Consider the following 15,797-nt stretch of genomic DNA (forward strand, 5'->3'; position numbering starts at 1 on the left):
TGTAAAATGACCCCTGTGTAGTGGGTGGAATGTAAATGCATTGTACAGTATACAAGAAGAACATTTTTAACATGTTAGTTTAATCTGTAGTACATTTCAAGTTCCCTTGACAAAGAGGTACAGAGTCAGTAGTGTTTGTATAGCCAGTCCTTGCAAATCCACATCAGCATCAAAAAGCTTACAGAGCGAGCGAGTGGTCATCACAATTTGAAATCTTTTGGTCCTTCCCTGAGACCCTGTTTCAGCCATGTTTAGAAATGGCTTCATGTTTTCCGATAAGGTGACATTAACACCTCAGCCAGTTGTGCACAGTTATGGACAGTATTGACACATCTCCAATCAGATTTCAGGAAGCGAGTGTTGATTTATTTCATCAGGGATGAGAGTGAAAGTGAATAACAAGTCATTTCAAAAAGTAAACAGGTTAGGTGAATAAAGTAATGGTTAAATACATGGCAATGCAAGCTCTATGGATACAGTTTATCTGAATGTGTACAGGTTCAAAGGCCCTCACTGGGCAGCGTGGAAACCTAAAGGAAGTGCTTGCTTTTTTTACATACAATCACAAGCTGTAACATCAGAAACACTCTTTGGGATAAAAGGTGTAAAAGATGTACCTAAGTACAACAGATTAAGGTTTATTTGTAATTCTGGTGAGCACCAGAGGCCTCTTGTGGCAATGTGTGATAAGTGAAATGTTATTAATTGTAAAATAATGCACAAATTGAATAATCCATCCGGGGCTCATGGATGTACTTTCAGTAGTCCCTTATGAATCTTTGTATTAGATCATTTAAAATGAACCTCTTGGGTGATATGATGGACTATGATACCATCTGAGTGACATACTTATCTCAGGCCTCTTCAATTACAATTAAAATGACTTGATATGGGAATTATTCTGAAACATTACAGATAATGGTTTTTCAGTCTTGGAATTCTTCTTGTAGTATATTGCATTATATCTCCTTCGTTTTGTCTTTTGTGATATTAAAAGTCAATAATCAGACACATCACACCTCCAGCAATCACATTTTTCAAGTCTGAGATCTTTGAGTCACCAAAAATGGGTATCTCAGCATTCATCTGTAAAGCAAGCAAGTTAAACTTCTGTTAGTCTTTTATCTCTCCCATGATAAAAACCAGTTGAAGATACCTGGAGCTTAGTCTGAGATATGGGAGATGCCCAAAGCTAAAACATCTTCATTTGGGAAGTTTAACTTTCGTGGCTCAATATAATGAATGGCAGGTGTGCAGATACAGTTAAAGTGCAGATATAGTTCTGACTGGCCTTTTCAGTATGCGTTCTGCAATTATTTATTTACTAACCTTACATTATCAGCAGTCAATAGAGTTCAGTTTGGCCATACAAGATTGTGTGATTAGGGAAATGAGAAAAGTAGTATAGAAAAGTGAAGCAATAGGGTATGATAGGACTCGATTAGGCATTCAGCAGGCAGGAAGGGGTTGATGATGTCGTAATCAGGGAGTTGAAGACTGACCCTGTGATTGGAGGAAGCGTTTATTTTGTCCACCAGGGCCCAAAGGTTTGGTAGGTACCAGGGTGGTGATTTGCTGACTCAACAAAAACATCGACGGTCGCCCTTTGTCACTTCTTCTGACGAATGCACCACGTTTGGTACAAACCCACTCTTTACTCCCTCCCAGCCTTCCTGGATGGTAATCTCCCCATTCTTTACCAGCTCGAAAATATCTCGTGTAAGCTCCGTAAAAGCCCTCTCCACGTTTATGGCGTCACGTGCGGAAGTCTCCACGTAGCGCATGCCGTACAGAGCCGCTAACTTCTCAGCCTCTTGCCGGCTCACCTGACGCTGTGGTTCCAGATCACATTTGTGGCCGACTAGCAAGAAGACAATGCTGTGGGGCTGCACGTGGCTGCGAGCCTCCTCTAGCCACTCGTGAACGTTCTGGAAGGAGCGACGGTTGGTTATGTCGAAGAGCAGCAGACCTCCCACAGAGTTACGGTAGTACGCTCTGGTAATAGACCTGAAGAAAACATAACAGAATTAAACAATATTCTTGAATTTGAATTGCGGTAAAATACAATTTAAATGTAAGGTAGGGTTACATCTGCTATGATTTGTAAATTCGCCACCTCTATTTTCTAAAGGCATGTTATTGATCTGATCAATGAACAGTTCATCCATGGATATGTTAATTGTTTGTTTGACTGGATCTTGAGAAATGATTTATTACCAAGTGTGCTTGGACACACAGAATTTACCTTATATTGTAGCTTTCAGTATGCATATAAATATAACAAAACATATAACATTTAAGGATAACAAATATTTTAAAAAGGTTTAATCAGAATAAACATTTACTGATAATGAACATATTTACAGTATTGTGAATACAAATATGAATAAATAGGACTAAATTTACAAGGATATTGCACAAAAAAGAGTATTATGCCTGGAAAGCATTAAATTATTCAAGGGCGAAATAGCCTCTGGAAGAAACTGTTCCTGTGCCTGGATGTAGAGTCTAGTGATCTAAGGCACCGTCCCTACAGCAACAGTTCAAACAGGTTGTGGCTGGGGTGAGTGGAGTCTGGAAGAATACATGTCTTGGAGGGTGGGCAGGGGAACACCAATAATCCTCTCAGCAGTTAGGACTGTCCTTTGTATTCTCCTGATGTCTGATTTGATGGCTGAACCAAACAAAACCGTTATAAATGAACACAGGACAGACTCAGTGAGTGACGGCTGAGTAGAACTGTGTCAGCAGCTTCTGTGACAGGTTGAACTTCCTCAGCTGGAGAAGGAAGTACAACCTCTGCTGGGCTTTTTTTAAAGCCAATGTTAATTGTGTCCTGAGAGATGGTGGTGCCCAGGAACCTAAATGACTCCACTGCTGCCACAGTGCTGCTCGTGATGGTAAGTGAAGGGAGTGGTGTGCTGTTCCTTCTGAAGTCCACTATCATCTACTACACTGTTTTGAGTGTGTTCAGCTCAATGTTGTCAAGATTTTGCAAAATATAATCATGTTGACTGCATCATCCATAGACCTGTTTGCTCTTTAGATAAACTGAAGAGGAACCAGCAAGGGTCCAGAGATGTCCTTCAGGTAGGCCGACACCAGTCTTACAAATTACTTGTTTACCACAAATGTGAGAGTGGCAGGTCTGTAGTACATTACGTCCATTGGGTTTTTTGGCGACCAGAATGATAGCGGAGCCTTTGAAGAACCAGGGAACTTCACACTGCTCCAGTGAAGATTGGGGCCAGTTGGTCTGTGCAGATTTTTTTTTTACAGGCAGGTGAAACACTGTCTGAGCCTGAAGCTTTCCTGCTCTTTTATTTTTTGGAAACTCAGCTCACGTCCTCCCCACAGACCTTAAGCGCAGTTTGAATAGCAGGATCTTCTTGTGGAATGGACTCATATATATATATATATATATATATATATATATATATATATATATATATATATATATATATATATATATATATATATATATATATATATATATATATATATATATATATTTTTTACAAATGAATGCAGGCTTGCATTCATATCTGGCTCTATCCAACCTACAACTAATGGATTGAACCGAGACCCTGTTTTTTTTCTATTCACAATATGAAAGAAAAGATCTGCCGTAACTTGCGTTACATTGTGGTTTTAATTTCAAAAATATTCATATAACTGTAATTTTACATAAGAAAAGTAAATTTTGTAACAAAAAGAATTTAAATGTTGGCTTCAAAAGCCTTGTTTTATCGTTTGAAAAAAAGTTTTTTAAAGACTTGAGGATGGATGGATGGATGGATGGATGGATGGATGGATGGATAAATCTGAAGAAAGGCATTTGGTGTATGACAGGAACGGAAAGAATATGAAAAGTAAAACTGCAATAGAAAGCAGAGAAGAAAACAAGGTAGATGGAAAAAAAACTGTAAAAAGCATCAGAGTGAGACAGTAAAAGAGGTCTGAGCTTGTGTAGGAGTACCACTGGGAACACACTGAGCTGTGAAGGATGCTGAAGGGCCTCTGGAGTTGCTGACATCACTTTAAGTTTTAAGACATTTGTGACATTCTAGATGTCAGTGATTCATCAAATATTTCTATTTCCCATATTTGAGCTGCATTCATTAATAAATAAATATAGCCATTGTCTCTGGATCACCTAAGGTGGAAAAAAAATATTAGTGATGTGTGAATCTTTTCTTTCACGTCTTCATGTCTTTCATCAAGGCTGGGAGAAATATATCCGCACAGATACCATGGAAACACCAAACATGTGGATGGATAAGGACTCTTGATCAGATAAGCTTGATGATCTATCTTATTGAAACCTAATAAGGTGGATGTTACTTTTGATGTGTTGGCAACTATTTGACTGTACAAAACTATGCCCAGTAGCATAATCTTTCTGAACTAATAATCAGTGATATTATTTACATAGCAAATGTTATGGAATTGGAGGTTGATTACATTTGAGGTAAACAATCCCTATGAACATTTAATAAATATTGGACAATTATTTACAGAGATGCAGAATCATGAGAAAGGTCTGCTGTAACATAATCCAAAATAAAGATTTACAATACCTGAAGCGTTCCTGGCCTGCAGTATCCCAAATCTGCAGTTTAATGCGTTTCCCAGGTTCGATCTCCACCAGGCGGGAGAAAAAATCCACCCCGACCGTCGGGTCCGACACCTGCGCAAAGCGGCCTTCTGTGAATCGCCTGATTAAACATGATTTCCCAACAGTGGAGTCCCCGATGACAATCAGTCGAAATTGGTAAAGCCAAATTGCTTCCATTTCTATTCAGGTCTGTCAAAGCAAAAAAAGGATATGTGAAATTATACTGTGGATTAGATGCTGCCAAAACATGTATTCATGGTTTTCAAAGACACAATAGCCTAGAAAAGAAAAGAAAGAGAAACATTCTTTATTTGATTCACCCAGGTTTATGGCAACCTGCTTAGCCAGCTTACTAAAAAGAGGAAATATAATACAGTTCTCTTTAAAGCTTTTGTAATTCATCTATAACCTCTTCTGGGAATGTGTTGTAGTTATAAATATTACAGCAATTTCATGATCATGGCATGGCAATCGTCTTAGTCAACTTCATCCTTGCTCTGTGTGGGAAGGTAGTTGAGGCACAAAAGCAGCCTTTTAGTGTTTGATTTTAAAGAGTACATAATCATCTGGTGGTTTAAACGAATCTATCCCTAGAGTTCATTTTAACATGTGACATTTTTGTAAAAAAAAAAGAATGAATACAAGTAAAGGGGGATAACTGGCAACGCCAATTCCATATAATGTCCATATGCTCTGAGGATATGTATGCTCTTTTCAGTAATAGAAGAATATTGGCTACACATATAATGATAAAAATGATTGTCGTGAAGATGAAGTGTCACATTTAACCTGCATATATACCTGAAATTGTCATTTTTAGTCATTTGAGTTAGTTATGCAGGTAACTCAATACAAACCCTTAACAGTTATCATGAACTATTGACAAAATATTAAGCCTGTTATATAGCTCGCCTGATGGCAGGGCTATATAGTAGCTGGCTATCGTTGGCCTTGTCATAATAACGAATGTTTCTTGTTCTAAATTTCCAAAACAGACAACTATTTAACAAGCGTTGTCTTTGTGTAGAAGCATCTGTGTACCCTTTTCGGTGCTCTTTACTTACGTTGTTTTGTTTTTTGTTTGGTCGTTTCAAAGCTACCAAACGGCAGATTCCATAATCTTTGAAGGATTAAAGCCTCTTTAGAAACCGCTGGATGAAATGAAGGACATAAACTATTCACATAATATGTCGAATAATAAACAAAAAATTCGTCTCTACAGAAAAAAAACAAACAGGTGCAAACCTATCTGCGCCGCGTAGGCGGTTTGCTTGGACGTTGCTAAAGATGAGTCGGCGTGTTGTTTAAACGGTCCCTGTCAGGATCAAAGTCGCGTAAAAGTCAAAGATGATTTACGCCTGTCATGTTTTCATCCACGCTTGGAAGATGGAGAAATGTTTGGATGTTTTCGTGCTGATGAAATGGAAGCGACAGCAGAAGCATCATATAGCCTGACTCATTCCGCATCAGCACCAGTACCACAAGCCTCCTAATAGTAGCGACACATAAACACGTCATAGACCCCACATACATTAAAGTGATAGTTCACCCCAAAATGAACAATCTCCCATGGTTTACTCACCCTCAAGCCATCCAAGGTGTATACGGCATTATTCTTTCAGACGAATACAATCAGAGTTATATTAAAAAATAAAATGCCCTGGCTATCTATCTATCTATCTATCTATCTATATATATCTATCTATCTATCTATATATATATATATATTATATAATTTTTTTTTTTTTTTATGAAAAATTTATGCTTTTCTGCTTACCCTCAGAGCATCCAAGATGTAGGCTAGGTGTTTTTGTTTCTTTAGTAGAACACAAATGAAGATTTTTAAATCCAACCGTTGCCGTATAATGCATGTCAATGTTTTTTTTCTATGAGAGTCACTATGAGAGTAAAAACCCATATGAATCCATATTAAACCCTGTAGCTTGTGCCACTGATGTCTTAAAACACGACACGATTGGTTTCTGTGAGAAACCGAATAGTAGGCTATATTTATTCTATTTTTTTTACGTCATAGCAGGCAAATCTCATCTAGTATTCCCAACGCCATTACTTCCGCCGGAGAAGGTCAAAATACTGGTGCGATCATCAAAAATCTTCAGTCAAAATCTTAATTTGTGTTCTACTAAAGAAACAAACACACCTACATATTGGATGCCCTGTGGGTAAGCAGATAAACATCGAATTTTCATTTTTGGGTAAACTATCCCTTTAATTGTAACACGTTTTATTCTTTAAGGATACATTTCTTGAGACTTATATTATATAATAATATGCTACTTGGGATCTCATGAAAATGTATTAAAAATGTACCATCCCATATATTTTAAATAAAAATGCTGATAAACATTAATTCTATGCATAGGCTAGGCTACTAAATAATACTACACACAAAAAGCTTGTTTAATTATGTTGATGAGTAGGCTCTAGGTTTTCAATTTGTTTTTGACCGACTGAAAATGCTCAGGCTACAGATCAATGGTTTGACCACATCATTGCTTTTAATTGTTTTTAAATGCAGCAAAATGTTTAGCAATGTCTAAAAGAAAGGTAGGTCTATCAATATCACATTGAAATTAGCTATATTAAATATTGTTTTGATACATTTGCATTTAGGAGGGTTTAAATATTATCTTGAACCGACATTGTGTCTTCCTTTAAGTTTATTTGATAAAGCGTATATTTTCAAGTGCGCCTTCTATTCTAAGTTTTATGAGCAAACAAACCAGAACAGCATTATGACGGGAGTTGTAGTTCATAGGCGATATTGATAGCCTACAAAACGCTGGACCAAAATCTCCTCCTAGTCTTAAAAGTTCAGTTAGTCACACTGTGCGTCTTCAATCGGTCAGCTAGGATATCTATTTGGTTAGAAAGACTCGACAGTGGATCCACCGCGCGATGAAAAGTTGTCGACAGGCAAATGAAGTGTGAAAACTTCTCATTTCTGAAGAAACGCTTTTAAAACGCATTATTTGACAGCTGTCAGGCGCGCGTCCATCGAAAAGCAGTTCTTTTTTTCTGGTTTGCAATTTCAAGGCCCACGAAAACATAAAGACGTAAAGAAAGCGGTTGCCTACTCCGTCGAACACGACTAATTTAGAGAAATACAAATAAAAGTTTTCTTATTTCTGCATATGTTTGTCATGTAGCCTTTAGATAGCTGAAATGCAGCAGGAGCGGTTACTCAAAGTACTTGTCATTGGAGACTTAGGTGTGGGAAAGACTTCCATCATAAAGCGTTATGTGCATCAGATTTTTTCTCAACATTACCGCGCAACTATCGGTGTGGATTTTGCTCTGAAGGTCCTGGATTGGGATCACCGGACAGTCATTCGACTGCAGTTGTGGGACATTGCAGGTCAGTTGCTGATGTAGCCTATATTCTTCATCTTTGCCTGCTGTGTTAATGATTGTCAGCAAGTTAAGTCACACGTACGCTACCTTATCAGACAATCAATAGACCTATGCAAATAAATGAACATATGGGTTATTGAGAGTAGATTTCATGCAATGACAGCAGTATCCTATTACTATGTAGCTACTTATCTTAAACCGTTCAACAAAACTTTTGATTATTGTATACTTTACATTATCCATGCAATTTTAGTAGGACATCAAATTAATTTGATTAACTATATATAAAATGTAACGTAAAATCTTGATGTTATAAGAAAACGTCATTTTTAATGTGAGATGCTATTATACTATATATTTATGTTGTCTTAAATATATCCAAAGCAGTGCTAAAACAATATGCAGTGATACATTTTAAACTACTACTAATACAAAAAACAGGCGCAAAACTCAGAAAAGTAATTAATAGTAAAAAAAATACTGTGGTAAATTAAATAGAAACAAAACTATTGTGGGGTAAAAGGAGAAGAAAAAATTGTTTTTTTTTACACCCAATTTCCTAGCAGTGATGTTTTTTTGACTGTCAAACATGCACCATTACGACATAATACATGACCTTAGAAAAATAATCACACACAAAAAGATAGAAAAAGATGAATAATATTACTGAGGTAACCTAATGCATTTAACGCTTGGCTTGGACGGATTAGCTACATACAGTCCAAAGCAGGCCTTGTTTGGGATTTTTTTCCCCTTCTCTCAGCTGTTGTGTGACCTCACAGTGGCTATGAATCCCTCTCTGTGTTTCTGCTCAGATTAAACTAAAGCACCAGGACAGGAATGTGTGTCCCGAGTTTATATTCACTGGTCTGGTCTCGTGCTTAGATTGGTCTCATGTGATGGTGGACCTCGCATCACCTAGCTACTGGCAGAAAACACTAAAAACAATTTTCCATCATCTCTCACGCACACAAAATTGCATCAGAAAACAATGCATTGAATTAAACATGGCTGACAGAATGGAAGACTCAGAGATGTGTTTACAAAACTGTTTTTATTTTACATGTTTATAATAAGATGTTAAATTCCAGAAAGGTTAAGTTTTAAATAAAGATTTCTATCAGCATAGTTTATTGACTGTAAAAGCATGTATTATGGATGGCTGTGCCGATGAGCATGGACCTAACTTGGAGAAACTTTTAGATTACAGGACACATATGACCACACAGAGGACCCTTTATTAGCTGTGACAATCTAACTGGCCTCAGTTTGCCTTGATTTTTAGCATGATAATGCATTAATTTAGGTTAGGTCCAAAAGACTTTGAAGGCCGAATGGTTCTCATTGTTAAACCGTGCTGACCTAGACATGTTTTAATCATGCTCTCTTTTTCCATGTGTTGCTGTGAAATCAGGATTAGAATGGCAATACAGAAAGGTAAAAGTTCCCTGACTAGCCACAAAGGATATTTGTTGACAATTTGACATATTATATGAGTAATATATAAATTAGTTTAGTATTAGTTAGCCATAGCATAATGTACATCACTAATGAAAATAAAGGTTGATTTTGATTCCATGAAGAATCGTTAAAGGTGCCCTAGAATGAGCTGAAACAATATGTTAAATGGTTCTCTGATATCTACATTATTTAAGAGCAGGTTTTACAGGTCCATTTACAACCCTATAAATTCTCCCTAGAATGTAGTGCTCTGTTTTTGCCTTATGTGGAAGAGTCATTAATATTAATGTAGAGCTCTGCTGTGATTGGCTTATTTCAGCTGCTCACAGCAGTTCAGTTGTTCGTGAGCGGCTCGTGAGTCCTGACCGTCCTGACAGAACACAGAATGACTGAATGACACTTTAAGCAGAACATCTCAAATGGAGATTGCTGAAATGCAGCCTACCTGTTTATTGGTGTTTTCAGATCATCCACATGCGCAAGAGAGCTTGCGTTAATGGTTGTCAGATTGCACATGTTTAGGTAAAACACCTAGGATAGTATACGTGTTCTTTTTACAGAAAAGCTCTGATTGGGGGATTTAAATTACTGAAATGGGCTGAGCAAACAAACTATTTTAAATTAAATTGTTGCGGTATCCAATTATAATAAACATCAACCATGATGACTGTTGACATTTTTTGCCTGTGTGTGTCACATGCCCCCCCCCCCCCCCCCCACACACACACACACACTTGAGTCCTCTCACTAGTTTTTTTTTTGTGAAGGGTATGAAAAGTCCTCACGTCCCCGGCACAGCCTGGAACATGACATTTGTGTCCATGAGAGCTGCCGTTTTTGCTATCCTTGAGTGACGCTTGTTCACCTGCAGTCCTGATGATTCAGCTCCGTCAGTTCCGCCTGACAATGAACATGTTCGGACATATGCAAATGTTTGGGGTGTACAATTTAATGATCGTCAGCGATTGAGTCACAGTTGGCGTTATGTTGAGAATCACTTATTTTTCCATGGTGTTTTTCATGCATGAGATTTACATAAGAAGTAGGAGGCAATGGTGTTTGAGACTCACAGTATGTGATGTCCATGTACTGAACTCTTATTATTTCACTATGGCAAAGTTAATTCAATTTTTCATTCTAGGGCACCTTTAAAGGGTTCGTTCACCCCAAAATGTAAATGCTGTCATTAAAAACTTACCCTCATGTTGTTCGACACCCATAAGACCTTTGTTCATCTTCAGAATACAAATGAAGATATTTTTGTTGAAATCCGATGGCTCATTAAGGCCTTCATTGGCCGCAATGACATTTCCTCTCTCAAGACCCATAAAAGGTACTAAAGACTACAGCGGTTATACTATAATTTTCTGAAGTGGCGAGAATAGTTTTTATACACAAAACAATCATAAATAACGACTTATATAGTGATGGGCGATTTCAAAACATTGCTTCCTGAAGCTTCGGTGCTTTATGAATCAGCGTATCGTTTCATGATTCGGATCGCCAAAGTCATGTGATTTCAGCAGTTTTGCGGTTTGACACACGATCATTGACAATCGATATGCAGTGTTTTGAAATCGTCCATTTGCGGCGAATGGAGGCCTTTCTAATCCATCGGATTTCAACAAAAATATCTTCATTTGTGTTCTGAAGATGAACGAGGTCTTACGGGCGTCAAACAACATGAGGGTAAGTAATTAATGACAGAATTTTCATTTTTTGGTGAACTAACCCACATCCACAAAAACTTTCCATTGCACAAGGTTCTTTTTATAGAGGAAAAAAGTTTATTTAAATGTATTATTAAAAACCAACAGGTAAAACTAGTTAGCACTAGCTAGTCATGAGAAATCTGGACCAAACCGGTGAACTGCTCTCAAATAAAAAAGAATTCAAGTTTTTCCCATGTGGTCTAGCTCATGTAACCTGTGATATGGGAAGATGTTTATGTTGTCTGTAATCAAGAAACCATGCACATTTCTGAAGTTTAGCCAGTCTAAGAAAAAAAAGAAGTGAAATAGCACTTCAAGTCTAGTATCAGGGTTAGTTCAACAAAAATGGGGGTGAGTAATTAATGACAGAATTTTCATTTTTGGGTGAACCAACCCTTTAAATAACATATATTTTAAACTATTTACACTATTTACATTTTGAAACTATTTACACTCTTGTATTCTTTATTTTCAGGACAAGAGAGATATGGCAACATGACACGTGTGTATTACAGAGAGGCTGTAGGGGCGCTTGTGGTTTTTGACATGACTCGTGCCTCCACTTTCCAAGCTGTGTTGAAATGGAAAAAAGATCTTGATTCTAAAGTTGCCCTTGGCAATGGGCGTCCCTTGCCAGCTGTCCTGCTAGCCAACAAGTGTGACCAACAGAGATATGGTTTATGCTCCAAAATGCCCAAACTCGACAATTTCTCTAGGGACCATGGTTTTGTGGGTTGGTATGAGACGTCTGCGAAGGTACAAATGATATGCTATATATTTTTTTATTATATTAACATTGATAGTAGTACTATCTGCATGTTAAAAGACATCTCTACACATATTCTTCCTTCCTTTTTTTTAACAGGACAACACAAACATTGATGCTGCCATCATGTGTCTTGTGCAAAATATAATGGCCATCGACATGGAGGATGTTCCTGTGGAATCAGACCCCAGTGTACTGATCCTGCCTGCTTTTGATTACAACCTAAAAGAGCGCAATGACTCTAGATGTTCTGTCTGCACAAAATTCCAGTCCAGCTGAAAACCCTACAGTCAATTATAGAGTAAGATGGTGAAAAGAGCACAGTGGGAAAGAAAAATACAGAGCGAGAGCGAGAGAGAGAGGTCACACCCTTTGTTGGGCCTTCAAAATGTGCTGATGTAAACCATTGTGGGAAAGACAAGACCATGAAACCTTAACACTTACATGCTCTAACATTTACACATGCCAAAAACAACAATGTCATCAATAAAACATGCAGCGTTTACACAGTTTTCTTTGATAAATATTTGATGTTATAGACTCACAAGTAAATAAGGCTCTTGTAGCAGAAGAGCAGTGTGCACATCTTCCTCAACTTTTTGTGTCTGTTAAAGCCTTAAATTAATATTTCAGTTCGTCCTTAAAATGTGTGCATGCATTTGTGATTTACATAGTGTGGGGTGTTTTATTTTAAATGCAGTCTACAACAAGCTCATGTGCACTCAACAGATACTTGAGGCTCTAAAAACACTGTCGCCATGAAATCAAAATGGATTTTTTTAAAAATTTGTGCTGAAATATTCATTATAATTAATTTATCCATGAACATCATTAATCATTTAGAGGTGCCATAGAAGCCTTGATAAAATATTTTTAAAATTTTCTCTGATATCTACATAGAAGGGATGTGGCTTAGTTAAGGGCAAAAATACTACAGATACAGTGTTACATATCCATTTACCACACTAGGATTTAGCCTTGGAATGAATAATAATGTTGAGTACTGCTCTGACTGGCTATTCATAGCAAGGCTCATTTCAGTAGCTCACACAAATGACTTACCCAGTTAAACAAGCTAACAATTAATAACGGTACACAATTAATCTGTCTTTATAACGCAGCACATACACACTTAATGATGAGTGCAGTTATCCAGCAAACACAATGGCAAATAGTCAAGAGATCCATGCTTGAATTTATTACAGTTCAACACTGAGAAGTGAGTCGTGACAAAACACAGACCGACTGAATGACTGAAACTTTCGTTTAAGCCATAAATCTCACTGAAATGAAATTTAACGTTACTTATTGCTGTTTTCAGAACATCCGTGCGAGAGAGATGCAGTTATGTTCAAATACGTCCAAATAGGCAACAAATTGAAACAGGTCACCAAATTACACATTTTCAAACTCAGACAGTTTATAACAAACTGGTTTCATGTTTTCTTTTCATATTTTCTGAGCTGGCAGACACAGCAGCAACCTAACTAAATGAAAAAAGAAAAACAAAACGTTATCCTTATTCAAAATAACTTCCCCTACCTCTTGCAGCAAGTATAGGTCTCTGCAGGATAATAATAAGAGTTACTAGATCAGAGGACAAGGCCATATCAGAGGGGCGTTTTTTTACTATGTTATCTGATTTTCCCACGTCAGTGTGGGTATGGTTTAGGGGTGGGTCGGATGAAGGGGATAATTTTCATTGCATGGTGTCTAAACACCCATCTGACAATCACATGACATTACAGCAATAACAAACCACAACTATCCCACAATCCAATCAATTTCTGATAGACTCTTTTTACAGACTGTGATGATGCATTTCCAGTTATCAATGTTCAAATCTAGTTAAAACAAATGAATACACATTTTTATTATGTTATATTAGCTTGTCAGTAAATGACAAGAAAAAATAATTAACGCTGCTGCGAGGCTGTTTTGAATACAACGGCTGAGGGAGAGATGGCAAATTTGACATATTTCTCTCTTCTGACCAACATAATCTATAGAAGTTTACCCAACTATAACAACTTCTGCTTCTGAGAACTCCAGAAATGTGAATAGGGTTCATTAACAGAACCAAACCCAGCTTGGTTCAAGAAGCTGTTTCATTTGGATATACAATATATTGTCAAAAGTATTGGGACACCTCTCCAAATCATTGAATTCAGGTGTGGTACTGTGATACACTCTAAAAAATGCTGGGTTAAAAACAACCCAAGTTGGGTTGAAAATGCACCAAACCAACAATTGGGTTGTTTTAACTCAATGGTTGAGTTGTTCTTACCCAGCAATTGGGTTGTCTTAAGCAACATTTAACCCAACCACTGGGTTAAAACAACTCAACCATTGGGTTAAAACAACTCAACCATTGGGTTAAAACAACCCAATTGTTGGGTTGGTGCATTTTCAACCCAACTTGGGTTATTTTTAACCTAGCATTTTTTAGAGTGTAGTTTGCCACCTGTGCAATAAGTCCCTTCGCAAAATTTCCTTACTATCAAATATTCCACTGTCAACTGTTAGTGGTATTATAACAAAGTGGAAGCAATTTGGAACAATAACAACTCAGCCATGAAGTGGTAAGCCAAAAAAAAAATAAAATCATAGAGTGGGGTCAGCGCATGCTGAGGCGCACAGTGCACAAAAGTCTCCAACTTTCTGCAGAGTCAGTAGCTACAGACATCCAAACTTCGTGGGGATTTCAGATCAGCTCAAGAACAGTGCATAGAGAGCTTCATGGAGGGCGTTTCTTTGGCAGAGCAGCTGCAACCAAGCCTTACATTACCAAGTGCAATGTAAAGCATCGGATGCAGTGATGTAAGCACGCTGCCATTGGACTCTAGAGTGTGTTCTCTGGAGTGGGCAATCACGCTTCTCTGTCTGGCAATCCGATGGACGAGTCTGGGTTTGGTGGTTGCCAGGAGAAAGGCGCTTGCCTGACTTTGTACCAAGTGTAAAGTTTAGTGGATGGGGGATTATGGTTTGAGGTTATTTTTCAGTTATTGACCAATACATTTTGGACAATTTAATGCTCCCAACTATGTGGGAACAGTTAGGGGATGGTCACTTCCTGTTCAAACATGACTGCGCACCAGTGCACAAAGCAACGTCCATAAAGACATGGTTGAGCAAGTTTGTTGTGGAGGAATTTGACTAGTCAGAACCCGATAGAACACCTTTGAGATGAATTAGAGCTGTGAGCCAGGCCTTCTCGTGCAACATCAGTGCCTTACCTCACAAATGCCCTTCTAGAAGACTGGTCAAAAATTCCCATAAAAACTAGTGGTGGGGAATTTTTATATTTTATACAGCAAGTATCGATATTTTCAGGCACTGAAGTTCAGCTGAAGTTCAGAAATTTTGAATATTCCAATCTAATATGATTTCTGACCTGTAAGGTTGCCAGAATAATAATCTTACACGGTGTGTTAATAGGCCAGAGGAGAACTGGCACCCCGACTGAGTCTGGTTTCTCCCAAGGTTTATTTTTCTCCATCATGCCCCGATGGAGTTTTGGTTCCTTGCCACTGTCGCCTTTGGCTTGGCTTGCTCAGTTGGGGACACTAAAAATATGATTAAAGTTATTCAACTTATTATACAAATAAAATGTATGAATTAGGTCTTATTTAATTCTATAAACTATAATACTGATCTGCCAACATTGTCGCTATATGATAAATTAAAACAAGCTGATAACATTACTGTTTTCTCCAGTACGACTGTACAGCCAAATCTAATTTTGTCGCAATATTATCCTGTTTGACACTGTGAAGCTGCTTTGACACAATCGTGATAGTAAAAGCGCTATATAAATAAAGTTGATTGATTGATAACTCGCAATTACAATCTAAGAAGCTTGCAT

The 15,797-nt window shown here is 37.6% G+C and overlaps 2 protein-coding genes and 1 long non-coding RNA gene across 4 annotated transcripts; 2 read left to right on the forward strand and 1 right to left on the reverse strand.

Moving 5' to 3' along the window:
- Nucleotides 1-59: 59 nt before the first annotated feature.
- Nucleotides 60-6,261, reverse strand: rab39bb (RAB39B, member RAS oncogene family b). Its single transcript, XM_067444309.1, has 4 exons — nt 5,864-6,261; nt 5,683-5,769; nt 4,581-4,807; nt 60-2,007 (listed from the first exon to the last, which is right to left on the reverse strand). Exons 3-4 carry the CDS (start codon nt 4,793-4,795, stop codon nt 1,581-1,583), a joined length of 642 nt encoding a protein of 213 aa, XP_067300410.1. The 5' UTR covers nt 4,796-4,807; nt 5,683-5,769; nt 5,864-6,261; the 3' UTR covers nt 60-1,580.
- LOC137075588 (uncharacterized) lies at nt 2,022-4,569 on the forward strand. Of its 2 annotated transcripts, none has more exons than XR_010905064.1 (3): nt 2,022-2,900; nt 3,047-3,090; nt 4,225-4,569. It is a non-coding gene; the product is annotated as an uncharacterized lncRNA (long non-coding RNA). The 2 variants fall into 2 exon arrangements; XR_010905063.1 differs by lacking the exon at nt 4,225-4,569 and adding an exon at nt 3,188-3,402.
- A 208-nt stretch (nt 6,262-6,469) lies between the features above and the next one.
- Nucleotides 6,470-12,588, forward strand: zgc:162171 (uncharacterized protein LOC565931 homolog). Its single transcript, XM_067444293.1, has 3 exons — nt 6,470-7,997; nt 11,642-11,922; nt 12,032-12,588. Exons 1-3 carry the CDS (start codon nt 7,805-7,807, stop codon nt 12,209-12,211), a joined length of 654 nt encoding a protein of 217 aa, XP_067300394.1. The 5' UTR covers nt 6,470-7,804; the 3' UTR covers nt 12,212-12,588.
- The last annotated feature ends 3,209 nt before the right edge of the window (nt 12,589-15,797 follow it).

This window comes from Pseudorasbora parva, chromosome 1 (genome assembly GCF_024679245.1).
Source record: "Pseudorasbora parva isolate DD20220531a chromosome 1, ASM2467924v1, whole genome shotgun sequence".
In the NCBI taxonomy this organism is placed as follows: domain Eukaryota; kingdom Metazoa; phylum Chordata; class Actinopteri; order Cypriniformes; family Gobionidae; genus Pseudorasbora; species Pseudorasbora parva.